The sequence below is a fragment of the Schistocerca gregaria genome, chromosome X (genome assembly GCF_023897955.1).
Source record: "Schistocerca gregaria isolate iqSchGreg1 chromosome X, iqSchGreg1.2, whole genome shotgun sequence".
Classification (NCBI taxonomy): Eukaryota; Metazoa; Arthropoda; class Insecta; order Orthoptera; family Acrididae; genus Schistocerca; species Schistocerca gregaria.
In genome coordinates this window covers 785,849,401-785,876,714 of record NC_064931.1, presented here as the reverse complement: position 1 = coordinate 785,876,714, position 27,314 = coordinate 785,849,401, and the positions used below count along the sequence as shown (strand labels likewise).

The 27,314-nt window shown below is 39.3% G+C and overlaps 1 protein-coding gene and 2 non-coding genes across 4 annotated transcripts in view; all 3 read left to right on the top strand.

The window, feature by feature from the left end:
• Nucleotides 1-18,037, top strand: part of LOC126298537 (uncharacterized) — a 106,319-nt gene extending 88,282 nt beyond the window's left edge. Inside the window, exons 1-3 of one of the 2 annotated variants that reach the window (XM_049989897.1) lie at nt 14,447-14,580; nt 14,659-14,757; nt 17,720-18,037. In XM_049989897.1, coding sequence (XP_049845854.1) covers nt 14,557-14,580; nt 14,659-14,757; nt 17,720-18,013 — 417 coding nt within the window. In that variant the 5' untranslated portion in view covers nt 14,447-14,556 and the 3' untranslated portion in view covers nt 18,014-18,037. Of the gene's footprint in view, nt 1-14,446; nt 14,581-14,658; nt 14,758-17,719 lie in introns of those variants that run through there. The other variant, XM_049989898.1, reaches the window with a different exon arrangement.
• A 1,211-nt stretch (nt 18,038-19,248) lies between these two features.
• Nucleotides 19,249-19,320, top strand: Trnat-agu (transfer RNA threonine (anticodon AGU)). The gene has a single exon. It is a non-coding gene; the product is annotated as a tRNA-Thr (tRNA).
• Nucleotides 19,321-19,590: 270 nt separating this feature from the next.
• Trnat-agu (transfer RNA threonine (anticodon AGU)) lies at nt 19,591-19,662 on the top strand. Its single transcript has one exon. It is a non-coding gene; the product is annotated as a tRNA-Thr (tRNA).
• Nucleotides 19,663-27,314: the final 7,652 nt, after the last annotated feature.

The following is a 27,314-nucleotide window of genomic DNA, read 5'->3' as shown; positions in this document are numbered from 1 at the left end:
CACACATTTGTCATCTTTAGCAAAGGATACACAATGGTGAAGTGATACAACCATATATACACTCCTGGAAATTGAAATAAGAACACCGTGAATTCATTGTCCCAGGAAGGGGAAACTTTATTGACACATTCCTGGGGTCAGATACATCACGTGATCACACTGACAGAACCACAGGCACATAGACACATGCAACAGAACATGCACAATGTCGGCTCCAGTACAGTGTATATCCACCTTTCGCAGCAATGCAGGCCGCTATTCACCCATGAAGACGATTGTAGAGATGCTGAATGTAGTCCTGTGGAACGGCTTGCCATGCCATTTCCACCTGGCGCCTCAGTTGGACCAGCATTTGTGCTGGACGTGCAGACCGCCTGAGACGACGCTACATCCAGTCCCAAAGATGCTCAATGGGGGACAGATCCGGAGATCTTGCTGGCCAGGGTAGTTGACTTACACCTTCTAGAGCACGTTGGGTGGCACGGGATACATACGGACGTGCATTGTCCTGTTGGAACAGCAAGTTCCCTTGCCGGTCTAGGAATGGTAGAACGATGGGTTCTATGACGGTTTGGATGTACCGTGCACTATTCAGTGTCCCCTCGACGATCACCAGAGGTGTACGGCCAGGGTAGGAGATCGCTCCCCACACCATGATGCCGGGTGTTGGCCCTGTGTGCCTCGGTCGTATGTAGTCCTGATTTTGGCGCTCACCTGCATGGCGCCAAACACGCATACGACCATCATTGGCACCAAGGCAGAAGCGACTCTCATCGCTGAAGACGACACGTCTCCATTCGTCCCTCCATTCACGCCTGTCGCGACACCACTGGAGGCGGGCTGCACGATGTTGGGGCGTGAGCGGAAGACGGCCTAACGGTGTGCGGGACCGTAGCCCAGCTTCATGGAGACGGTTGCGAATGGTCCTCGCCGATACCCCAGGAGCAACAGTGTCCCTAATTTGCTGGGAAGTGGCGGTGCGGTACCCTACGGCACTGCGTAGGATTCTACGGTCTTGGCGTTCATCCGTGCGTCGCCTCGGTCCGGTCCCAGGTCGACGGGCACGTGCACCTTCCGCCGACCACTGGCGACAACATCGATGTGCAGTGGAGACCTCACGTCCCACGTGTTGAGCAATTCGGCGGTACGTCCACCCGGCCTCCCGCATGCCCACTATACGCCCTCGCTCAAAGTCCGTCAACTGCACATACGGTTCACGTCCACACTGTCGCGGCATGCTACCAGTGTTAAAGACTGCGATGGAGCTCCGTATGCCACGGCAAACTGGCTGACACTGACGGCGGCGGTGCACAAATGCTGCGCAGCTAGCGCCATTCGACGCCCAACACTGCGGTTCCTGGTGTGTCCGCTGTGCCGTGCGTGTGATCATTGCTTGTACAGCCCTCTCGCAGTGTCCGGAGCAAGTATGGTGGGTCTGACACACCGGTGTCAGTGTGTTCTTTTTTCCATTTCCAGGAGTGTATTATGACATTGGGTGGTGTGTAGCAAATTTTGAGGTCCAGGCCATCCAGAAATAGCTCCTCCTGATAAACAGATCCCATTATAATTCGCGTATTACCATGGGTCCCCAGCAGGTGGCCACTTGGGGTGTATAAGACATGGGAGAAAATTAGACACCTGAAGTTTTTGACACTAGCAAACTCACATGAGCTGGTAGTATATGATAGTTAGCATCTGCCAGCGATTGTGGCCAAGCAGTTCTAAGCGTTTTAGTCCAGAACCACGCTGCTGCTACAGTCGCAGGTTCGAATCCTGCATCAATCATGGATGTATGAGATGTCCTTAGGTTAGTTAGGTTTAAGCTGTTCCAAGTCTAGGGGACTGATGACCTCAGATGTTAATTCCCATAGTGCTTAGAGCTGCCTGAACCATTTGAACATAGGCTGGATATAGACAACTATTTTAAGTATACAAATATTGGGTCACTGAGGCATATTTACTACAGTAAGTGACCTCAAAAAGTCATTCGTCTGCCTGGTAGTGCAGTAACCAGCAGGATGTATTCATAAGTTTGGATTTGTAGTGTCATTTGTCTTCATTGATACCTGTGTTCTCTTGAGGAAACACTATACTATTTCCCTCTGTCCTCATTTGGTGCTGCATACCTGAAGTGAGCTGTCATATGTGTGCTTCACTTCCACCTCCACTTAATACATAATCAAGCATTGTACCAAAGGTGGGATAGTGTGTTATGGGACAATGGCACACGCTTGCAAATGTAAAAGGATTTTTTACTCTGTGTTGTCAAGTATAGACTGGAACGTTTCATGCAGAATGAATGTGCAGTTATGCACTGGCCTTTGGTGCTGCAGGAACTATAGTTCGAAGACGGTGTTTGTATGCAGAACATTATCCAAACTGATGAATACCAAATCGGAGAACATTTGCTACTGTGGATCGTCATCTCCATCAGAGGGGCACCTCAGAGGGGGATTTCCATGCTTGAGGTCGACCACAGAATGTAAGCAGTCCTGGTTTTGATGAACGAGTACTACAGATATTTGACAACAATCCTTCAGATAGCCTACACCCTATTGCTAATTCTGTAAGTTGTGTTTCTAGCAGTTATATGTAAATTGAAGATGGAGAAGGGGAGAAAGGAAGGGAAAGGGAGGGAATCACTTTCAGGTGAATGAGGACTTTATAAGGAATCAGCAGTGACAGGTGAAAATGCTTATCGTATCAGGATTTGAGCTCGGGATCTCATGCTTACACAGCAAGTGTATTAACCACCGTACCATCTGGGACACAGTGTTATCTCAAACTGCACAGACTATCTCGGTTAGCCTCATGACCGTCTATACTCCCATTGAGAGTCACCTATCCGAAGTCCCTGTCCATTTCCCCAATGTTCACTCTGGTAGATTCCCACAGGACATCTGATATATTTGTGTATCTGCACAAAATATGGTGGACCAATCCACAGCTAGGCCAATAAATTATATGAATATGTGGCGTCTGTTCTTTCAGTTATATAACTGATTGACCTAGCTGGGCATTGGTTCTTGGACAGGCAATACCTCAGATGCTGAATTGGACATAATTGACCTGTTCACTAGCCTCTAAAATCCTGCAATCTCACACCACTTGGTTTATATCTTTGGAGCCATGTGAAGGCTTGTGTGTATCAGACTCCTGTAAACACTGTGGAAGAACTCATAGCCTGAGTTGCTGTTGCTGCAGAAGATGTCCAAAATGAAGCCAATGAAACATTACCCAATGTCTGCCATTCAATGGTTTGACAGCTTGTGTTATGCTGTTAAGTCAATGGCCAACACTTTCATGTATTTACTGCAATAATCACAATGTACAGGCAAAGTGAATGCACTTTGCCGTTGTCTAGGCGCACTAAGTATGAGCCAGAGACCCCATGTTCATATCATATACTTAAAGTACTTTCCTGTATCAAACCTATCATTGCACAAAAATTCTGCACTATTGTGTGTGTGTGTGTGTGTGTGTGTGTGTGTGTGTATTTTATCTCCACTCATACACCTTCTCATTACATTAAAGACCTACAGCCCTCTATATTGCATTTTACTTTTACTATGTTTGTATAACGTCTTTTTTTTATTTTTAACAATGTGTGCATGGGGTCATGTGTTTCCTATATATCCAGTGCTTATGCCACAAATTTCGAATACTCCGTCAGCATAAACACAGATATTCTTTACTACTGGGACATATCCAGATGTATCTAGGTTTTTCAATATGTCTTTTTCCATATTTTTTCATTTCCTCCTTTCTTCCATAGTTTCCACATTTCTCCATTTTTCGGATGTTTTTTCATATGTACCATTTTTCCATGTTTTGCACATTTTTGCTGTCTATATGTAAATGTACAAGGGCGTATATATGGTCTTTTTACATGCTATGCCAAGTTTCTTTAGTATCGAACTATGATACAGATCCTCACCCAGACAAAGTGTTAACAAGGTGTAAGTCTTCCTGATGTCAACCCACACAATACCAACTACTGAATGCAACTCTTACATACACCTTAAAACACATACACATGGATTGCTATGGAGGTGGAGTGTGTTATCTTATGCACAGATGTTTACCTACTAATTGTTACCAAATGTCACTCCATGACCAAATGACAATATTTGGTTATACACTGAAGCGTCAAATAAACAGGTATAAGCATGTGTATTCAAATACAGAGATATGTAAACAGGCAGAATACAGTTCTATGATCAACAATGCCTGTATAAGACAAGAAGTGTGTGGCGCAGTTGTTAGGTCAGTTACTGCAGCTACAATGGCAGATTATCAAGCTTTAAGTGAGTATGAACATAGTGTTATAGTCAGTGCACGGGCAGTAGGAAACAGCATCTTTGAGGTAGCGATGAAGTGGGGATTTTCCCATACGACCATTTTACGAGTGTAGTGTGAATATCAAGAAGCCAGTAAAACATCACATCTCCAACATCGCTGCAGCCAGAAACAGATCCTACAATAATGGGACCAGCGACGACTGAAGAAAATAGTTCAACGTGACAGAAGTGCAACCCTTACGCAAATTGCAGCAGATTTCAACGCTGGGCCATCAACAAGTGTCAGCGTGCTAACCATTCAATGAAACAACATCAGTATGGGCTTTCGGAGCTGTAGGTCCACTCATGTAACCTTGGTGACTGCACGACACAAAGCTTTATGACTCGCCTGGGCCTGTCGGCACTGACATTGGACTGTTGATGACTGGAAACATTCTGCCTGTTCAGACGGGTCCCGTTTCAAATTGTATCGAGTGGACAGATGTGTACGGGAATGGAGACAACCTCGTGAATCCATGGACTGCGCATGCCAGCAGTGGACCGTTCAAGCTGGTGGAGGCTCTGTAATGGTGTGGGGTATGTTCAGCTGGAATGATATGGGACCCCTGACATGTATAGACACGACTCTGAGAGGTGACTGGTACGTAAGGATCCTATCTGATTACCTGCGTCCATTCATGTCCACTGTGCATTCCGGCGGACTTGAGCAATTCCAGCACGACAGTGCTACACCCTATACGTCCAGAATTGCTGCAGAGTGGCTCCACAAACACTCTTATGAGCTTAAGCACTTCCACTGGCCACCAACCTCCCTGGACATGAACATTATTCAGCATATCTGGGATGCCTTGTAATGTGCTGTTCAGAAGAAACCTGCACCCATCATACTCTTACGGATTTATGGATAGCCCTGCAAGATTCTTGGTGTCAGTTCCTCCAGCACTACTTCAGACATTATTCGAGTCCATACCCTGTTGTGTTGCGGCGCTTCTGTGTGCTCGATATTAGGCAGGTGTAGTAGTTTCTTTGGTTCTTCACTGTACTTTCTTAAATGTTATTAAAACACAACCAATCCAACTAGTACCGTCAACGCTTAATATATTGATTGTTAATTGCTAAGGAACAGAGACTTTGTTGGACAGGAATAATCACAGGCAATGATGGACTATATGGAACACAGTACATACATAATAGAGGTGGAGTGGTGTACTTATAAATAAAAATGCTACAGGTTTTGCCATGTGGGAAAGCAGGACAGCCGATACAAATAATGTTCATGTTAGACACAGATCAGACTGTCAACACAGAAATTAATATCGGACTTTCACTGAGGAAATGCCTTTCTTGGGCACTAATGCACAGTTTATATTTATTATTCATTCTGGCCACCTAACTGTTGAAGATTCCTTGGTGATTGTTCCATTCCTCTCATAAGGTTGTTACCGGTGTTTGAAGGGTTAGGGGAGGGTTTTTGGTGAGAAACATGTCTGCCAAACATCACAAGCATGCTCTGTAGGATTTAGGTGCGGGAAGGACACAGGTTGTTCCATATGTTCAATATCTTGACTTTCTATTGTGTCTGACACTGCAGTAGTCCTGTGTCGGCATACATTGTCGTCCATAAAGAGAGTCAGGGCGTACTGCGCCCTGAAACAAACCAATGTGATCCAGAATAATTTTCATGAAATACTGCTGTGTTGTAACGGTACATCACCCCAGAATATGCAGTTGTGTTCGGCCATTATGCATAATGCTTGCCCACACTATAATGCCTGGGCCATACCGACGACATTCTGGGTGTTCTGTGGTGTGTAACGTCTTCGCATTTCTCCACACTAGCTGGTGGCCAGAATCACTTTGCTGCAGTAAAGTGGGATTCAATGAAGAACATCACTCTGGGCCATTGTTTCTGACCACAACCAATATGCTCCTTACACCTTCGAATTCTCTCTTGACAATGGCGGGATTGGTATAGGATACATTTATCTTTCTTCCAAGCATAAAAACCAGCCTGATTTAAATGCTGTTAAATGGTTCTGACAGAGACACATTTACCAGTAGTAGTTGCAAGGTCTGCAGCAATCCACCTAGGAACGAGATGTTTGTACCTAATTGACATTAGGGCTACATCCCTCTTGCGGTGTGGTGGTTCATCTGTGACCACTGGCATGCTTTCACATACCATTTCCACCTTCAGCAGCCTTTTCTAATCGTGAGGTAACACAGAAGGTCACACCAATTACTGTGACCACAGTAGTGATATCAAATTGCTCGTACAAGTTCGTAAGTACACAAATGATTTCGTGCAGAAATGTTGCCGTTCCACACAGTATATCATACTAATTCGTTTCACAACAGCTTTCTTCGAGCACCATACTGCATGAACTGTCGAATGCATATAGAGCTTTCAAGCACTGGATTCACTGAACTTAATATGTCCTACATTCTACACCTCCTTTTACTATAATTGGCTGGGTCATTGGTAGCAATCGTCAGTTGTTGGCAGTTGTTCCTCAGTAAGTGTCAGTTTTTCCTTAGCAGCTATCAAGCAGTGTATATGCTCTAAAGATACAAGGTGCAAATATTATTCGGAATACAGATCATCTCTAGGTATCAAAGGTAAGATTGAGGATTTATGTATGTAACAGATGGGTATAACAGTGTTCAATGGAATGACTTTATCCTGCTATAAACACACTCTTAACTCAGTTACACTGTTTTCTAATGTGTCAGTTTTCTCACTAGGGCATCCATCTGTTACATACATAAAGTACATTTTGGGTCTAAGCTTTGATAGCTGGAGTCGATCCATTGTTCAATCATTAATTCTATCTTGTATTGCTGCTTTTCTTCCTTTTCCAGAGTTACACTTCCAGCATATTTGCTTTGAAAATTTCGACTCTGTTATGCAGAATATGTAATATAGGAGCAGAAATACATTGTATTAAATTTCTATTAACTGTACTTATCTAATTCCTTGTGGCTTCATGCCTAAGGAATGCTTCTGTTGATGCTTCCCTGAAATTAAATGTTTTTTCTTTGATATGAACAAGGCATTTTAATATAACATTCAACAACTAAAATTTAGAAATTGTGATTTGTATAAAGTGTCAGTTTTTTTACATTCATGCATGTAGAAATAAAGTAAAAAAGCATTTAGTTTCTTAAATTGATAAAAATATTAGTACTAAGTAAAATGAGTGCCATTAATTTTATGGCTGTATTACTGTGAGAACATATCTTTCTTAGAAAAATAACAAATAAGCTTAAAAAGAGTTTTGATGTGTACTCTGATCCAACTAAAAATCTTTTCACTACTAGTCCAGTGCTTTAATCTTACACCAATGTGTTACACAGACAACTTCATTTTGTTTAATCTTTTCACAGTACACACTAACTGTAATGCCAACTTAGACTGCAGATGTGGCTGATCTGCTGAACTGCATAAGAAAGAGAAACATGAAAAACGTAAATGTATTCAGCATAGCGAGTGGTGACAACTCTGTGTTGCATAGCTGCATAACATTACTATGCAAATTACATTTCCTCCACATAGTTTTCTTGATTTTGAAACATCACAATAACTATGACCAGTGAAGCCAAGATATGTCTTGGAATAGTAACATGTAACACAAGGAATCAAATTTTGAAACAATTTATTTATGATTACTTAACAAAGATTGAGAATCTGACACTCTTCTTTTCAGTATTTTCGTGCAGAAAGCTAAAGTTTACAAAAGTACTAACTTCGGCAGTAGATACAGCTTAAATTTATTTGAATAAAAATATTTTTATAGTTGCACAACAGATGCAAAAATCACTACTTTTCTGTGGCTCCCTTGTCTCCCCTTCCTTTCCCTCCCATCTTTGTGGCCTACCTCCGGGCCCTCTCCCAAACCCTGTGCACCACATCATATGGCTAAGCTCTGCAGCCCAGACATCAGTGTGAGCATGTTGATCCCAACAAGCAGCTGTGATTGGCTGACACCAGCCCCTGCCACTCGAGTCACTGAAATGTCAATCACAAAGTAATGTTAATCCATGTATAACACTGTTGTTCCTCTCTAAAATATTAGAAGACTGAGACATTTCACCAAGTTGCCATCATACTTTCTGCTGATGATCATCCTGAATTAGTGCGGAACAGTAATTCATCACTAATCAAAATGTAGTGCTATTCATCAGCAGTCATGGCTGGTCATGGCACCACTCTAAATGTAGCCATTTGCATTGTGGTGTTAATGACAATTTACAGAAAGAATGGTAATTCCCTATTATGGCTGTTGATACTCTCTGGCCAATGGTGTGGGATGATGCAGAATGTTGCACTGAGTTCTTCTCAGATGGCAGGTACAGATGTGAAGTTGTTACAAAATGTCTGCTAGTGACTGGGTATGTGTGGATGGATATGTGTGTGTGTGTGCGAGTGTATACCTGTCCTTTTTTCCTTCTAAGGTAAGTCTTTGTGCTCCCAGGATTGGAATGACTCCTTACCCTCTCCCTTAAAACCCTCATCCTTTCGTGTTTCCCTCTCCTTCCCTCTTTCCTCATGAAGCAACCGTTGGTTGCGAAAGCTTGAATTTTGTGTGTATGTTTGTGTATCTATCAACATGCCATCACTTTCGTGTGGTAAGTCACATCATCGTTGTTTTTAGATATATTTTTCCCACGTGGAATGTTTCCCTCTATTATATTCAATATATCTTCTGTTACCTAAGGATTTCTACTAGCTCTCTTTTTACTTACTGGATCCTTTGATGCCTTCACTATTTCATCTATCAAAGCTATCCATTCTTCTTCTGCTGTATTTCTTTCCCTTGTTCTGTCAATCATTACCTGATGCTCTCTCTGAAACTCTCTACAACCTCTGGTTCTTTCAGTTTATCCAGGTCCCATATCCTTAAATTCCTACCTCTTTGCAGTTTTTTCAGTTTTAATTTACAGTTCATAACCAATAAACTGTGGTCAGAATCCACATCTGCCCCATGGAAATGTCATACTATTTAAATCCTGGTTCCTAAATCTCTGTGTTATCAGTATATAATCTATCTGAAACCTTCCAGTGTCTCATGGCCTTTTTCACATATACAACTTTCTGTTATGTCTCTAACCAAGTGACAGCTATGATTAAGTAATGCCCTGTGCAAAATTCTACCAGGTGGCTTCCTCTTTCATTCCTTACTGCCAGTCCATATTAACCTACAATTTTGCCTTCTCTTCCTTTTCCTACTATCGAATTCCAGCGCCCTATGACTATTAAATTTTCATCTCCCTTCACTATCTGAATAATTTCTCTTATCAGATCATACAGTTCTTCAATCTCTTCATCATCTGTGGAGCTAGCTTGTATATAAACTTTTACTACTGTGGTAGGCATGGGCTTCATGTCTATCTTGGCAACAATAATGCATTCACTATATCATTTGTAGCATCTTACCTGCACTCCTATTTCTTTATTCATTATTAAACCTACTCCTGCATTACCCCAATTTGATTTTGTGTTTATAACCCTGTATTCACCTGACCAGAAGTCTTGTTCCTCCTGCCACCAAACTTCACTAATTCCCATTATGTCCAACTTTAACCTATCCATTCCCCTTTTTAAATTTTCTAACCTGCCTGTCCAATTAAGGGATCTGACATTCCACACACTGGTCCATAGAAGATCCTTATTATGTGGAGAAAGGTCATCCACATAATGACAAGGCAAAAGAGGCGTACCACCTGTAGACCAAAATTCAAATAACTGAACATCCTATCAGTTCTGATTGCTTACTGCTGAATTGTTACATAATGATACCCTGATCTGAATTACTTGTAGTGAGATTCTTCCTCTCCAGCACATACAGAGCCCTTTTCTCTCCAATTTTCGGAGGGGGGAGGGGAGAGGTGTTGGTGGGGAGAGGTGAGGGATTTCCCAGAGGATTAGGTGTAATTAATTTATCGGTTTAATTACTTAGTCAATTAATTTGATATCTAAGGTATGCTTGTATCGGCATGGGTTTTTCCTGTAGGCGTGTGGAAGAGGAAGTGGGGTGAGGGGGTGGGGGTTCTGAAAATGTCAAATTATCCCCAATGATCATAAACCAATCAACAGAACAATAGGTTGAATAGAGGTGTCATAATTCAACCAAGTTTTCCCCTGAATGTATGCAACCAACACTAACAAAAAGCCTCAGCAAAGGCTTTGCCCCTTTACTTTTGTCGCCCATATGCTGCAATTCTGTGTACTTATGTGTCCTTGGAGATGGAAATACGCTTCATCTGTCTGTCCAATATTCCATGGCTATTCATTATCCATTTCCATGTGAGCAAGAAATTCTAGAGCAAACATTTGTCTGATTGGCAGGTCAGCATGAAGCAGCTCTTGAAACTACATAATTTTGTATGGATAGCAACACAGGATGTTATATAGAATTGTATGAACTGTGCTCACAGTTATTTCCAAAAGTTCAAGCAACTCCTGGTGCACTGCATGTATGTGCAGCTCCACTCAACCCCCAACCCCCTACCCAAATGCTGTGGCCATGTCTTCTAATGATGTCTAATCATTTTTTTCCTCATTCTGAGACATTGCACTTTTCGAACTTCATTATCATTTTCTCCAGACCCTTTGCAGACATTGGTCCAACGCCTTTTTTCATAGTCACCAGCAGCACTCAATCCTGCATTGATACAGTCAACGTGAAGCACCTCAGACACAAGCACAGGAACAGCCATGTATTTTGCATCTTTTATTTAGCGTATTCTGCCGCTTACAGTGTCATATAGTGGTGCTCCAAATCTGTTAACAACTGTCTGCAAATAACATTCAGAGTTGGGTGGATTCAGAACCGGTTTATCGGTAGTGAGAGCACTTGAAAACATTGTTTTCATTTTTATTTTTATCGTTGGAATCCAGGTTGTCCGAAAACATACTGGGTGTGGATTTCAAGAAGGCACTTTACTCTGTCAGACACATAATTCTGCTACAAAATCTACTGCTATGGTTTTAGAGACTCAGAGATGTCTTTAATGAGATCATACCTAAGTGAGAGAAACAAATTTTGCAGTCTAACAATATCAGATCAAATATTTCGAAGGCACATGGTTTGTGCCGGCTGGTTCTGTATTTCGACATTTACTCTTCGAATTGTATATAGATGATTTTCCTAAAAGTTATAATTCGCATGTCCACACTCTATGGAGATTATAGATTACAGTACAGGTATTCCAGCTGTGCAAATCGTAGGAAAACTGAAGTATCATAGTAGGTATCGTCTCAGAGTGCTATTTTGAAGTCATTGAACTGTGTGTTAAAATTTAAATATTTTTTAAATTGATCTGTTACTGATGATAACAATGACTTTGCTCCTGCTAAATTTCTTGGTATTCGTCTCTCTAAAACCGTAAAGATGAAACCTGCTATTCCTATCATGAACTACAGTAAAGTTAAAAATATTCATCATTTGTTAATTTGACGAGATTCAGTACATCCTCTGTACTGAAAATTAGTTTTGCTTCCGCATGTTGAGAGAATATCTTTCGATTAAAAATATTTATTACGTTTGGATCTTAGTGAAATAAATTTATTCACACAGATTAATTGTGCACAAAGATAAGGCAGTTTTATTTCACATAATCTATTCATGATCTACCGTTACATTTCGTGGCAAATCGGAAAATTTCAACAATGGGACTAGAAGCTGTTGCAATGTAGTACTTAAAAATATACGCCAACTGCTTTTCCGTCTTAGCTTTGATCCTAGTAATTGATCCCTTCGACCTTCCCTAATACCAAACGTTTATGCATGTTCGAACAACTTGGACACACTCTCTTTATCCTTACACCAATATATTATAATGAAGTATGTTCTTGTTGCTGTTACGGTTGATCCACACGGTAGCTCCCGAGCTATCGTATTGTTAACTTATGTGCATGGGCTTTAAGATAGGATGCTTCAGATATATCATGTATCTTGTTTGGTGATGAAGCCACATTTATGAATCATGACCAGGTAAACCGCTGAAACATCCACTGTTGGTCTGCTGACAATCCACGTTGGCTTCGTCCGGTGGAACGTCAGCGTCCATGGAGTGTAGGCTTGTGGTGTGGGATAGTGAACCATTAGAACTCTCTTCATAGACACCACAGTGAACGTGCAGAAGTATTGCAGCCTCCCAACAGACTTTCTTCCACGAATGCTATAAGACGTTCCTCTGCAGACTAGTTGCTACCTGTGGTACAAATATGATGGCTATCCAGCCGATACTGCACGAAATGCTACAGCATTTCTTCTAGAATTGTTTACAAGTCATTGGACTGGATGCAGCACACCTGTATCTTGGTCGACCCATTCCCCGGATATAACGCCTGTAGACTTTTTCTATGGCGAAAGCTGGAAAACGCTGTCTTCAATGACATACCAATTACACATGATGATATGCAAGACGTGTTACTGCAACCTACTTGAACATCTTCACTGAAATGCTAGCAGCAGACGTTCCATAGCCAGACTCTAAACACGTATTGTTGTTGCCGGTAGTCATTTTGAACACAGTCTATCACGATCAGTTGTCTCGTTGCTGGTCAGAATCCACATAACTTGTGTATGCACTTGTGTGCTACCATAGATATTGCACAAGTGTCAATGTGGGAACTTTTCAAAATGGGATATCTCGTAAACGACTCGCACTAAATCCTAAAACACAAACCACCGACAATCTAATTTACCCTACTTTTAGTTAGTTAATAGTAGGAGGCATTGTTCCATTTCAAAAAGGGTATGTTTGCACAAAAAATACAATTTCTAATTATTATTACAATTTATTGATTGGCTTACCATGCGAGTCATGATTCCCAATCCATTCTGTGAAAACCACACATGAATAGCACTTTCCATATCAGCAATATCGGCGGTGCTACGCTATTCACCCTGTATATCGAACTTGCGACTCGATGACTTATCACACTACTCTGGTGGCGCGAATGATAATAAATGATTTTGCTTAGGCAAGGTAACATAGTTTATCATGTGAATAGCAATGTGTGAAAGCGTTGCAGTTTCGACTACCGATCGTCTCACATGGTCAATCTAATGCTTCAGTTATGTATCCAGAAGATCATCATTTGAGTTTCTTGTTGGATAACAGATCATACGCTACAAGTGACAGCTTCTGATAAGCAACCGTCCACGAACACCTTGTACGACTACTACGATTTCTACCGAGAAGTCTGTTACGTCCTAATCACGAACTAGAGTGTTTTCCAGACGGTGGACAAAACAAGGTTGTCGAAACAGACGAATCACATATAGCTACTAGGAAATACCACAGGCCGATCGTTGAAAAATGATGCTGAACCTGTTTTGGGATTTGGCGGCGTTTAAAGAAAATCGCTGAAATGCTTTATAAGTCGAATTCATTCAAGGAGGAAGAGAACATTAGTCTCTGATACAGCATTTTAAACTGCCGGGCACGAAAGCGATAACAGAAAGCTTTAATTCATACAACACCATAAAGAAAGAAGGATTTAAACATGAATTTTTGAATCATTGTGTTGAATTTGAGTCATACGACGATCCGTCTGTTCACACACATCACATCGAACGCTTGTGGAAATCTGTGAAATCGTCGATAAAAAGAAACAGGAATCCTGTATTTCCACAACTTGAGATTGCGGGGAAACTTGTATCCTCTTGTTACTCTCCAAATATTTCTGACTGACATGGCGAGAGTGTACCCGAAAAGGAATACTGCGTGAAGAAGACGTGGCTTACGAGTAATGTAAGTAAAGTTACTGCTTTCATTTGTAATTAATTGCAACTTAGTAAAAGTTCGGCTTTTGCCGTTGCTCTAGTGAAGGCTGTAAAATGTATCCATAACTCGCACCAACAGAGTCACGTGGTCAATATTGAGTTGCACGTTCGATATATATCGTTACGGATCCGTGCGTTCGATAGGCAGTAATTGTTGAGAATTACCATGGGACACAACTGGGAACAATGACTCAAATGAGGTGTACAATTCACAGCTATTTTACATTTGCGTAAGGTACATTCTTTTCAACGCAGGATAAACGACTTTGACTTCTTACCAGATTCCAGAGATTATACAATTTATGCAATGTAATCGCAGATGACTGCTAGAACGATCTATGGCGCAACAGTTGAAGCACTGCCTGTTATTTTTCTAACATACGGCTATAGAGGTGAGATTGGCGAACAAATTAAAGCATTGACCTAAAGCCAAAAGAAGGAGCTTATTGCATCTCATTATGGCGTCAAACTACGATGATTCGGTAAGAAACATGTACACTATAACTTTTAAGTGTAACTGTTTCAGTTTTTGGAGTTGATAATTGTCTCGTTTGTTGCAGACTGATCGCTTCATGCGGGAGTACGCTAAAATACGAGACAAATGCTTACGCGAGTGCATTCCCGCCACCAGATTGTATTCGGAGCTAAGACCCATAGAGGTAGGTACAAATAATGTATTTGGTAAGTTTTTTATGCATAAAAAGTTCTTAGTTTCAAAATTTTTTTCGGGTTTGCGTAATCAGTGATAGGATTGAAAGCAACATCATTATTTCTGCTGTCACAAACAGACATACTGCAGCACTGTTTTTATATGTACCAACTTTTGTCAACTGAATACGTTACTTAGTCACTTTAGTAATACCCACTGTGAGTTTTAATGGTTAATTATATACAACATATTCGGAACTGTTAAATGCATTAACATCAAGACAAAAAGGACTAGATAATTTCTAGCAATAAATGGAAGAGATCGAGAAATTAGTTTTATATCATAAAGCTCCTCCTGAAAGTAATCTGATTTGGTGAAATGGCTAATCAAACGAAAAAATTATCTAATTCATAACCTTTCAAATAGGCATAATTCAGCAATTTGAGTTTGTGCTTGTATACCACCAGATAAAACAATTCAGGTACGGTAAATAATTATCTTTGCTTTTGATCGTTTTCGGTATTTGCTGTGTTAACAACAGAGGATAAACGCCTCCAGTACCAGTAACGGAATCATTCTGTGTTATTTCTCTGTTTTCATGTATGAACACCGATCTTGCACTTCTCTTCACACAGGCATTCTGTACTACTTAGTTTTTTTCATGTATGAACAGCGATCTTACACTTCTGTTTTTGGAAAACATTTACAAACAAACGTCTGTCAAGAATCTCAAAATCTCATGTGGTTGGGAGAAATTGTTGTTATTACACTGGATATGTAGGAATTCAGCATACAGTATCACTGGCTGCGAGAGAAAATGAAGATAAATAGTTTCCTTAATGAGAAATCACATTTATAAAATGTGCAAACACATATTTACTTAAATATATTCAATGTTTATTACCTTCACCGAGCGGTTGGTTTCTTGGGAACACTGAGGTTTTTCATTCTCACAATGAATAATACCTGAGATCCCATTTGTGCAGCTTACATATAGTTAATGTATTCATGACACCATAGATAGCAGTTGCTTGATTTAGTTGTGATGGAATGTGAGGAATATACTTAGATATTCTCAATTAAATAGTTAATTCATCTCTTGGTAAAGGAATTTTTCACTTCAGTCTTAAAGGATGCCAAAGTTACAGGTCTATATCCCAACTAAACACATTTCCAAAAAATATGAGAAATAGTTTTATTAGAACTGAAACACTTTATTGATAAATTTTATTTAATGTCAAATTTCCAGCATGATTTCATAAAACTAAAATAGAAGAACAGAGAAATACATGAAATCTCATCACGACAATAAATTTTTACCATATAATAATTGGCAACGATTCTGTTTTGGTCTGTCAATAGGGTGGTGGTTCTTCTGGAATATCTGGAGTTCTTGCGGGATTACATTTTATCTGGAAAAATCAGGGAAGCTTCAGGGATTTTCATTGAGTTTTTTTACCTACAACTGAAATTTAATTTTATTTTGTTTTATAAACCACAAATTTAATATATGTCACATTTCAAAGTGAGTTAATTATGTGCATATTATTCTACAGAAATTATATGTTTAAAAACTGCAGTCAAACTACTGCTTATGACTAGTGTATCTGAACTGTTTCCTTGAAATGGCCCCTCTCCCCCTCAACATTATTTTATCAGGGATTTCGTAGAATGCCCCCTTGCTTCTCGTACCTGGAATTCTCAGGGAAATTATTTTTCAAGTTTTGAGTAGCCACTGTGTTCAAATGCTTTTATAACTGTGTTTCTTCAATTACTCCTAACTTAGTTTATGATGAAATAGTACACTGGTGAATGTCTGGGAGTCAGTTTACAACAGCCATAATATTTTGACAAGCAAACATATTGCTGTCATTTGGTCCACTGATGAACTGAGGGCCTAGAAGCTGGTTTAGGCCTTATATATATTTGGCCTGTGTGAGCTCTTAGGTAATCAGTTCATCAGTGCACCTGATGATGGGAAAGTGGTTGCTTGCGGTAGCATTATTATTTATGTATACATAAGAAACCTTTTAAACAGAGATCAATAAGCTGAAATATAAACTGAAGAAACGTATACTAACAGTCATTATTATGTTGTATACCTATCTGGAACAATGCTACTTCAGTACCGTATGCCACAGGATCAATCCTGGGTACCATGTTTGTTTGATTATACACTCAGGACAGGAACATAGCGCTTGTTCCCCAGAATATTAAACTATTTACTTATTCTGGTAATTGACACTGTCAAAACTGGCTACAGCCATAAAATAAGTACATAAATAAAATAAACCATGATTTTCATCACTGACTGAATGGTTCAGCGAGAAGAATGTCTTTTAAAATGTACAGAAATCAATTCAAACCAGTTACTGTTATATCCTTTGTAATAATTCACAGGCCCCTCATGTAACCCCTTTAGTAATAAAAATATGTCTTTGATTAGACAAATTTAATATGCATTGTTTATTTTATCACTAAAATACAATGCATCACATAAAATACTGTTCATTTTTTGTAAATAAAACAGTTGCAACACATGTAGAAACTGTAAAAGACGTAGTCACAAAGTTTACCATGATATTTATGAATTTTATACCTATCAGTTTCATGACCACTGTTACCCAGCAGGATACGTCAGTCTGTTGGGCTGCAGTAATAATGACTTACAGATTTATGGTGACATAGTAACAAAATTCAGTTTTATTATGTGTGTTTACTGATAGCCAAATTAGGTAGAAACTATCCATGGAACTGGGTATTTTTGTCAGAAGTCACCTACACACCATCCAACACGACCCTACACAGAATCCAACACATCTGACTCTTGTAACACGTATTTTATAACATTGTATAATAAAGTTATCAACATATTATTACGCAATATGAGAGTGAGTGGTTACAATGGCTGTGTTGTGTTTGGAAACAAGTTTTTGACAAATCTGGTATTATTGGTTATATATGTTTTCCAGATTCGTTGTATAAAATACTTTGTGGTTAATGGCCTACGGGAAGCAGAGAAGGCAAAAATCAAAAAAATCGGGAGAATCAGAGAACAAATCTACATGGGGTGTGTCTTAATCACACTTCTGTTTGGAATAATGTGTAAACTGTATTCTCTGCAGTGTTTTTTTAAAAAAAAGTGTACTACTAAAATTTGTTCCCAGAATTTTTGTGACGTAATTATCCTTATGCATAGACGTTTTAGCATTCTCGTAGAGAAAAAAGAATTGTTCCTTCAAAATATAACACCTTGGAAAATGTAACAATTATCAATAAATGTTACTTGATATGAGCCTAAAGTTGAACAGTTTACATTCATCTTTAAATCTAAAACCACATGTTAGCATAACTTCAGAGATAAGGTATCAGGTATCAGTTATAGGAAATTCTGATACTAATTATGAATAATTAATATAAGTGTGATAACTTGAAAGGAAAATTTAAGCTGTGTAGCACTGATTCCCAAAATACGAAAACATTTATAGCTAATAAAGAATGAATAACATTTTAATTGTTTTCAGTTAGTTGGCATTTTGTGTATTTTGCAAGCACTGTGCCCTTATGAACACAAGACTCATACATTTTATAATGTAGAAATAATGTTTCATTTTTATATTTTTGTACAATTTTAGAATCCTCTTTATATCTTGGCCTTGACTCAGCCAGATAAATTCTTCTCATGTTGTGATATGGTCTTTTACGTTTAGCTTCAATTCTTTGGCAAACAGTGAAAAACCGTGTCCTTGTATGAAAATGGATTGATTTCTTTATACAGTCTTTTTCAGTGTAATTATTATGAGCAAATGTTTTTAGGTGAAATGAATTTATCTGTGGAATACAGTTATTTAAAGTTTGCTCCTACAATGCTTTCAGTACACTCACATTTTACAGGCACAAGTTTAGTTTAGTGTTCATGTAGGTGGAAGTCAGGAGGTGGTGGCTGATTTGTGGTAAGGGACCAAACAGCAAGGTCATTGGTCTCATCAGATTAAGAATGGATGTGGAATGTGGAAGGAAGTTTCTGTGCCTTTCCAAAGAAACCATTCTGGCCTTTGCATGAAGCAATTTAGGGAAAACATGCAAAAATCTAAACAAGGGTGGCCAGACACAGGTCTGAACTGTCATCCTCCTGAATGTGAGTCTAGTGAACTAACCATTGCACTACCTCACTTGGTCAGGTCAGGAGGTAGTACATATGAATAACTTGAAATTTGAACAATGCATACATAATAAATAAGTCAATATGTTCAACTATTTAGATATTTGATCATTATCGTGAGATAATAACGAGACGGGAGTCTCAAAGGACACATTTAATTATAAGATCTAAGAAGATCACCATATGGTACAGCAGACGTCCCGCTACGTACAATGCTGGGTAGCTCGCCAATACCGGCGAGCCCTGGCAATAGTGACGATATTAAGGGAAAATGAATTAAAGTTTGTGTTGGGGAGGGAACTCGACCTAGGTAGTTCGTGCAGCTTTGTTTGCCATAGTGCCTCGGTGGTGTAGTGGTAGCATATCTGCCTAGTAAGCAAGAAGACCTGGGTTCGAGTCCCGGCCGCGGCACAAATTTTAATTGATTTAGTCTGCTTCGATCATATTTGATCATTATCGTGAGATAATAACGAGACGGGAGTCTCAAAGGACACATTTAATTATAAGATCTAAGAAGATCACCATATGGTACAGCAGACGTCCCGCTACGTACAATGCTGGGTAGCTCGCCAATACCGGCGAGCCCTGGCAATAGTGACGATATTAAGGGAAAATGAATTAAAGTTTGTGTTGGGGAGGGAACTCGACCTAGGTAGTTCGTGCAGCTTTGTTTGCCATAGTGCCTCGGTGGTGTAGTGGTAGCATATCTGCCTAGTAAGCAAGAAGACCTGGGTTCGAGTCCCGGCCGCGGCACAAATTTTAATTGATTTAGTCTGCTTCGATCATATTTGATCATTATCGTGAGATAATAACGAGACGGGAGTCTCAAAGGACACATTTAATTATAAGATCTAAGAAGATCACCATATGGTACAGCAGACGTCCCGCTACGTACAATGCTGGGTAGCTCGCCAATACCGGCGAGCCCTGGCAATAGTGACGATATTAAGGGAAAATGAATTAAAGTTTGTGTTGGGGAGGGAACTCGACCTAAGTAGTTCGTGCAGCTATGTCTGCCATAGTGCCTCGGTGGTGTAGTGGTAGCATATCTGCCTAGTAACCAAGAAGACCAGGGTTCGAGTCCCGGCCGCGGCACAAATTTTAATTGATTTAGTCTGCTTCGATCATATTTGATCATTATCGTATTTAAATACAGATGAGTACCTTTAAGAATCTTTAACCATTGACTGTAGAATGTATAATCAAGATGCCATTTTTCAATGTTTCTGCTCCAAGTCTTGGGTTGGAGGGTTTTACAAAATGCTGAAATACAGAAATATTTTGTTTTCAATTAAAGGTATTGCAATAAGTTAATCTGGACATTAACCAATGAAGTTATTTTGATTAAACAATAGCAATACATTCCTTGAATGGCTTTTATGCTAGGCTCTGTGTTTTACTGCTGATTTCTTGCTCTGTTCTTTTCTCTTCATTTGTTTTTAAAGACTGCCAAGAATTTTCTGGAGCCCAAGTTTTATATTTCAACTATGTCACCAAGAACCACACTATCATTCTAAAAATTCCATTATACAGTTCTGAACAAAGAACAACTAGGACCAGACACAGTAACATTGTATTATGAATGATCTGTATTCTGAGATTTGAATAATACCATTACATCAGTCAGTAGCAATATTTTGAGAATTGCAAAATTTAGGGAAGAGAAATGAACTTGCGGGCTAGGCTCTACTGAAGCTGCTGTTAGAAAATTTCAAACGTAATGAAGTTAGGGAGAATATCAAATGAGCTACACATTTATCAGTAATAGCTGGTGATAAGTACTGGTGCTTACTTTTTCTTAAGAAACGCACCTGGAATGCTGGGTTGCCCAACAGTTGCAAAATAAAATGTTACATAGCTTCACATAATAAAGAGTAATATTAATGAACATTTCATTAGATCTTTTGAAATAGTAAGTACTGTGTTACCACAAAAGTGACTTCTGAGTCACTTTTCAACAAAAACTTTTAGAGGTTAAGGGAGCTGTGAAGTTGTAAAAAACAACATCACTAGACAAATAAGGTCCTCATAATTTTGAAAGAGAAACAGAGTTGTCATGTGTACAGCTTGCAGACTAGAGTGTTTATATAATAACAGATAACAGATCATCCTATGCCAAGATGTGTTTTTCCACAAAAATATAACGTTGGTTAGAGAAAAATAAGTTAAAGGAAAATCTTATGGTATTTTAATAAGTGACGGTTTTACACAAATTTTCTCTCAGAAGACACTAGCCATATAAGCTGCAAAAATTTTATGAACAGATAAAAACTTTGACCTAATGCTCAAATTTCCGACTAGAGTAACAAACCATAGTAATAGTTATCTTGACCAAGTTATAAGTAATAACAATTGCACAGTATCCTCAGAAAATTTAGGATTCTCAGACCACAATGCATTAATTATACAGGTCAATGTGCCGATGATCATACGCCAACACAAAAAAAATGGTGTACAGATAGGAAAGTTCAATAAAAACAGCTGGCAAATTCTATATGTGGCTCAAACTGTATGCAGCAAATATACACATTCCTAGAAATCTTCTGCTATAATGTGAACTGTCACTTCCCCTACAAACATAAAGTATAAGCAGGGACAGAAAACTCTCCAACTGGATCACCGTAGGAACCATCAGATCATCTCAAAGGGAAACAGAACTTGTCTCCTGTAGCCAAACTAAACTTCACAGTATTGGAGAATATAAGAAATACCTACTTCATATAAGCAGATATTTAGGAATATAGTTAGTGAAGCCAAAAAGCCACAAAATGGTAACATCCTCAAACAACTCTAAAATAAAAGCAAATGCATATGACAAATCATTAATATGAACACTGGTAGAAGAAAATGACAACCAAGTGACATTAATGTAAAAGTAAACTGAAAACGATTCTTCAGTAAAAAAGAAATAGCAGGTGAATTCAATCACTACTTCACAAAAACAGTTAATAACCTGACCTGTCCACCTCAAGAACAATCGATTCTTAAAATTAGAAGCCAATTTATGCCCTGACACACTATTCTTAATGCTATCATCAGAAACTGAGATAGAAAAAATAATTGACAGCAAAATAAAGAAAAAAGGTCGTCTACTGGACAAGACCAAATCTTTCCTTTGTAACTGCAGTAACCTTATCAGTAAATCATTGGCGCACATAATGAACCCCTCATTCTTGAATGGTAGTCATACGGGAAGCAATAAATTAAAAATGAATGTGAAATCTCTTTTATTAAAACACTATTTTCACCATGCACAAATTTTTGGAATTTTCCCTGTTATAAAAAACAAAAGTATATCACAACAGTCATCACTTAAGCCATTTTCATGCACACCTTAAGTTATCTAGAAATAACAGTAAATGAATTAGAAAATGCTACTGTTTCAATAGATAAGTCATCCAGCCCACTCACACAGCACATAAGAAAAAAGATAAATTGAATGATATTATAGCTATTAGGATCTGTGTATATAGGTAAAAATAACATTACCAATATCATAATGCCCATGTCTTCTATTTGCAAAGAGCATTTAATAAAATTTAGTGAAAATGCTGTATGATATTCACACTGTCTATGTTGTAATACAGTAGAGTCCCATAAATCCGAACTAATTGGGACTGGACCATGTTCGGATTACCGATTTGTTCAGATTAGCCGGAATTATGGTGACGAGCTTCTAGAATGAAGTATACCAAGCAAGTAAGTACGTACACCACGGTAACAAATGGGAACAAGTGTGGATACTATGGATCACTCTCACTCCCTGCCCTTGTTGTTGTGCATCGTTAAGACCTTTGTAGTGTCTGATGTCAGTGCACTGCCATTGGCTCGCAAAGTGCTTGGTTATGTTAGTTATCGATCGCTGGCACACGCAACAGTTGTATTGTAATCGTTCAGGTGTAGTGGTGTACGTATTTTCGTCATGAGTAAACGGAAACATACAACTTTAACTGTCAAAGAAAAACTGAATGCTTTGAAGCTGATAGACAATGGTGAGAATGTATCTAAATCAGCAACGGAACTGGTTATTGGTAAAGCAACAATCTGCGATTGGAAGAAGAACCGAGTGAAGCTTGAACTGTCCTGTGCAACGACTTCAGGAAAAACACTCGAAATTCGGTAGACTACGAAACAGTCCAAGTACGATAAACTGGATGGAGCTCTTTTCCTTTGGTTTGGCAGGAAAGAGAAAGGGGAACTCCTTTGAATGGACAACTGGTTAATGTGTGGTGATGAGTCTTTTAGTGTGAGTACAGGTTGGTTGGGCAGATTCAAAGAACCTCGTGGAATCTATCAGCTAACAATTACTGGAGAGAAGCTTTCTTCTGACTGTGATGCATCCAAGGAATACTTGGGTAAGTTTGAAAAAATGTTAAGAGAGAGAAAGTATGCTCCCCAACAAATTTATAACGCTGACGCGACTGACCTTAATGTTAGGGCATTCTCAACAAAAACCTAGAATCAAAAACAGAAGACCATGCTCCTTGTTTTAAAACGTACAAAGATCGTGTGACTTTATTAGCGTGCAACAACACTGCTGATCCGCAAATCTGCTAGGCCTAGAGCTTTTAAGAACTGCAACATGAAGACTCTGCCCGTATATTATCGCAACCAGAAAAACGCATGGATGGATGGTAAGCTGTTCAAAGAATGGTTTCAAGGACAGTTTCCTCCCTCTGTTCGAAGGTTTTCTAAGGAACATAAGTTGCCTCCCCATGCAATCCTTTTGACTGATAAAGTGCCATCTCACCCCAGCCTGAGGAATTATGACTGAGTTTTTGTCATCTAAAAAGTAGGGATATAATGGACGCTGTATTTTAGTAAGTTTGGCAGCTTTTCTTTCATTGTTATGCATTGTTTAAACCTCATGTTTTCTTGCCAATTTTTCTAATACATGTTTACTGTACTGTTTAAATTAAAATAGTGTGTATGTACAGCAGTTTACCATACAGTTTCCCGCACTTAGACTAACATTTTTCATGTTCAGATTAACTGAACATTCAGATTACCAGGTTTGGGATAAGATGGACTGTGCTGTATATATTGTTGTACTGACCTATCCGATATCAGTTATACAAGCTACTGTACTAGTTTCATCCGTAGGACAAATAACAATAAATAAGTATTTCTGTACTACTACAAAAATGTGGATATATCTAATTAACAAATTGTCCAATATTTTACCCTTAATACAATGAAATTCTTATCCTCTTACAAATTTTGATTACATATGATGTTCAGATGTGGCTTTGTATCTGAGTAAGTGTTGGACTACAAATCCAAAGACTCAGATATCAAGATTTGTCGAGGCATAAGATTTCATGTTCGGAAATTTTGTTGTATATATGGGTAAAATGTGAATATACTGTTTTATATGCATATTACACTGAACTTAAAAAGTTTCGCATTTACTACCTTCGCGGGCCAGTTCTTAAGTTGGAAGTTCATGAACACATCCCACTTAATTAGAGAGTATGTGTAGTCAAGCTCCATGATGTTCAGATCGTGCGTAGTATTGTTGACTGATTTATGTCCTTTCTTAAAATGGTCACGTGTGCTTTAATGACAATGGTAAAGTAGAATTCTACTAACGGCGCTGCAGATGCCATGTTAGCTGGAGTTCGATGCATCAGTCACTGTCTCATGTCTAGCAAGGAAATATAGGTGATTTCTCGTAAGAGCTCATATAAAAATGATAGTATGTGACTATTTTTTTTTTAAAAAAATTAATGTTTAACCCTTGAGCACACGCACTGCTTTACAGATTACCACATGTTTAGTTTTTTGCTAGTGGCAACACAGCTGTTTGTCAGAGATCACTGGCACGCTAACCATTCCTCTCTTCTAGTCTCGACTATCGATTATTGTAGTTCGTTTTTCTGTGTCACTTTCTGTATGCCTGTGTTTCCGAGAATCTGTTGCCTGAACTTTGTTGGTGTATACAGTACCCCACCCACAGTTACGCTCCTATAAATAAATGCGTATTTGTTACGTACACACAAATGTGGGTAGTTATTGGCTCCAGATCCATAGTTTGAAAGAATTGATTACTTAGTTACTCGATCAGGGAGCTGCGCGGAGTGGCCCCGCGGTTACAGGCTCACAGGTCACTGATTGCGCGGCCCTTCCCACAGGAGGTTCGAGTCCTCCCTCGGGCATGGGCAGGTGTGTTGTTCTTAGCATACGTTAGTTTAAGTAGTGTGTGAGTCTATGGACCGATGACTTGAGCAGTTTGGTACCTTTGGGATTCACACACATTTGAACAATTGAACTACCAACGCGATATTTTTGTGGAAAAGCTTGTCTTGGCATAGGATGATCTGTTATCTGTTTTGTAGTTCTAGGCGCTACAGTCTGGAATCGCGAGACCGCTGCGGTCGCAGGTTCGAATCCTACCTCGGACATGGATGTGTGTGATGTCCTTAGGTTAGTTAGGTTTAAGTAGTTCTAAGTTCTAGCGCACTGATGACCTCAGTAGTTAAGTCCCATAGTGCTCAGAGCCATTTTTGAAATGACGTCGAAAGAAATATCCATAAGTTGGTAGTGGTTGTCGGAGGTATTGGTTGAATCAGATCATGAATTGCGTGGCATTGGCGGTGGTGAATCCGACGAGGATGGGGAAGTAATTGAAGGCAGTGAGCATCGCAGTGGTTCTGAACAAGATGTCCTGTCTATTATTGAATGTGACAGTAAAGATTTGAGTGAATATGGAAATAGGAGTATTTTATTGACACAGATAACGTTACAAAGAGGAAACAAATACTTCAACCAGAGTAAACCTATAAATAAGATTACACCGTAGTGAAAGTGTTTCCTGGTCCTATTAGCAGTGCAGATGAACTGAGTAACGAAATTTCTGCTTTTCATAAAGTAATTAACAAGAGTATGACACATAATATTGTCATTCATAAGAAGTTGGATATACTGAAGAATAGTGAATTATCACAGGACTCTCGCAATAGAGCTGCAATGAAGACATCATGAACTGAAAGTGTTGCTTTATTGAAATCTTAATATCTGTTTGGAATATAGGAAGCACATCACATTAACGCACTCAAGCTGTGGAACACAGATGGAACGGAAGTGCAAGTTCTAAGAGCATGTGTAAGTTACAAGAGATTTTGGTTTTTACTCCGATCCTTGTGATTTGGCCGCAAGAGCTGAAGAAGCTGCCATTTCTTGCAGCCTTTTGTTTTCAATTCAAGAAATTCATACAACCTATTGATCTATGTGATTATTGATAAGGAACTAGAGGTTTTCCGAGGGATCTGCATTTTCATACAATATATTCCCAAAAAACCTGCAAAATATGGAAGTTTCTAAATATTTTTTACATGCAACTTGGTAGTATACTATGGAGAACAAGACGATGGCGCATATCAGACTTCAGACATGCCACGTGACGTAGCGATGCGTCTGATTCTTGACAGGAACATCACATTTGATAACTGGTACACCAGTTACCCTTTGGTAACAACTGTCCTCAAGAGCCAGCTCACGTTATCGGCACACTAGGAAAGGACAAAAGAATAATTGTTGAAATTCAGGTGTGCAAAAATCGAAAAGTTGGGTCATCAAGTTTCGGATTTCACTCTAACATCATACGAGTCCGTGCTAAAGCATACTGAATCCGTAATATTCCTATCCACGGTGCGAGGACTACAAATATTTGACGATAAAACAAACTATGAGACTTATCATATGAGGTCATCAGTCCCCTAGACTTAGAGCTACTTAAACCTAACTAACCTAAGGACATCACACACATCCATGCCCGAGGCAGCATTCGAACCTGTGACCATAGCAGCAGCGCGGTACCGGACTTCGTCTAGAACCGCTCGGATACCGCGGCCAGCGACGATAAAACAAGCAAGCCTGAAATAATATTAGACTACAACATGACAAGATGGGGTGTTGACAGTGTTGATCAGTTATGTGTGTCCATGAGCCTTACGATGTAGCAGTAATGTAGCGCACAACACGGAAAAGAATTAAGTAAACCTCAGGTGAAACACTTTGTATTAAGATCTGCTGAAACATTTTAAGTTTATCCTACAAAAAGTTCAAATAATCAAAAATGTGCACAAAAAATATACATTTAAAATACTCTGTAAGTATTCTCAAAATAAACACTATTTTTCCAAAGCCTGAGATCGTGTTATGTAAATTATGTTGTGGGGTATAATATACCCCCACGTATGCTCGACTAATGGAAATTTGGGGAGCCTGCTCGAAGGTTAAGCGTTACAAAACGCGCTGTGACTGTTGATGGCCGCAATTAGGCAGAATAAAGGTATTAGGAAGATTGAGCATAGTGACAATGTAGAACTGAGGGACCGAAAGTAGGATATTATTAGAGGTACCCAGGCAACTTACACACTCTCTGATACTCTTCTACCTCTGCT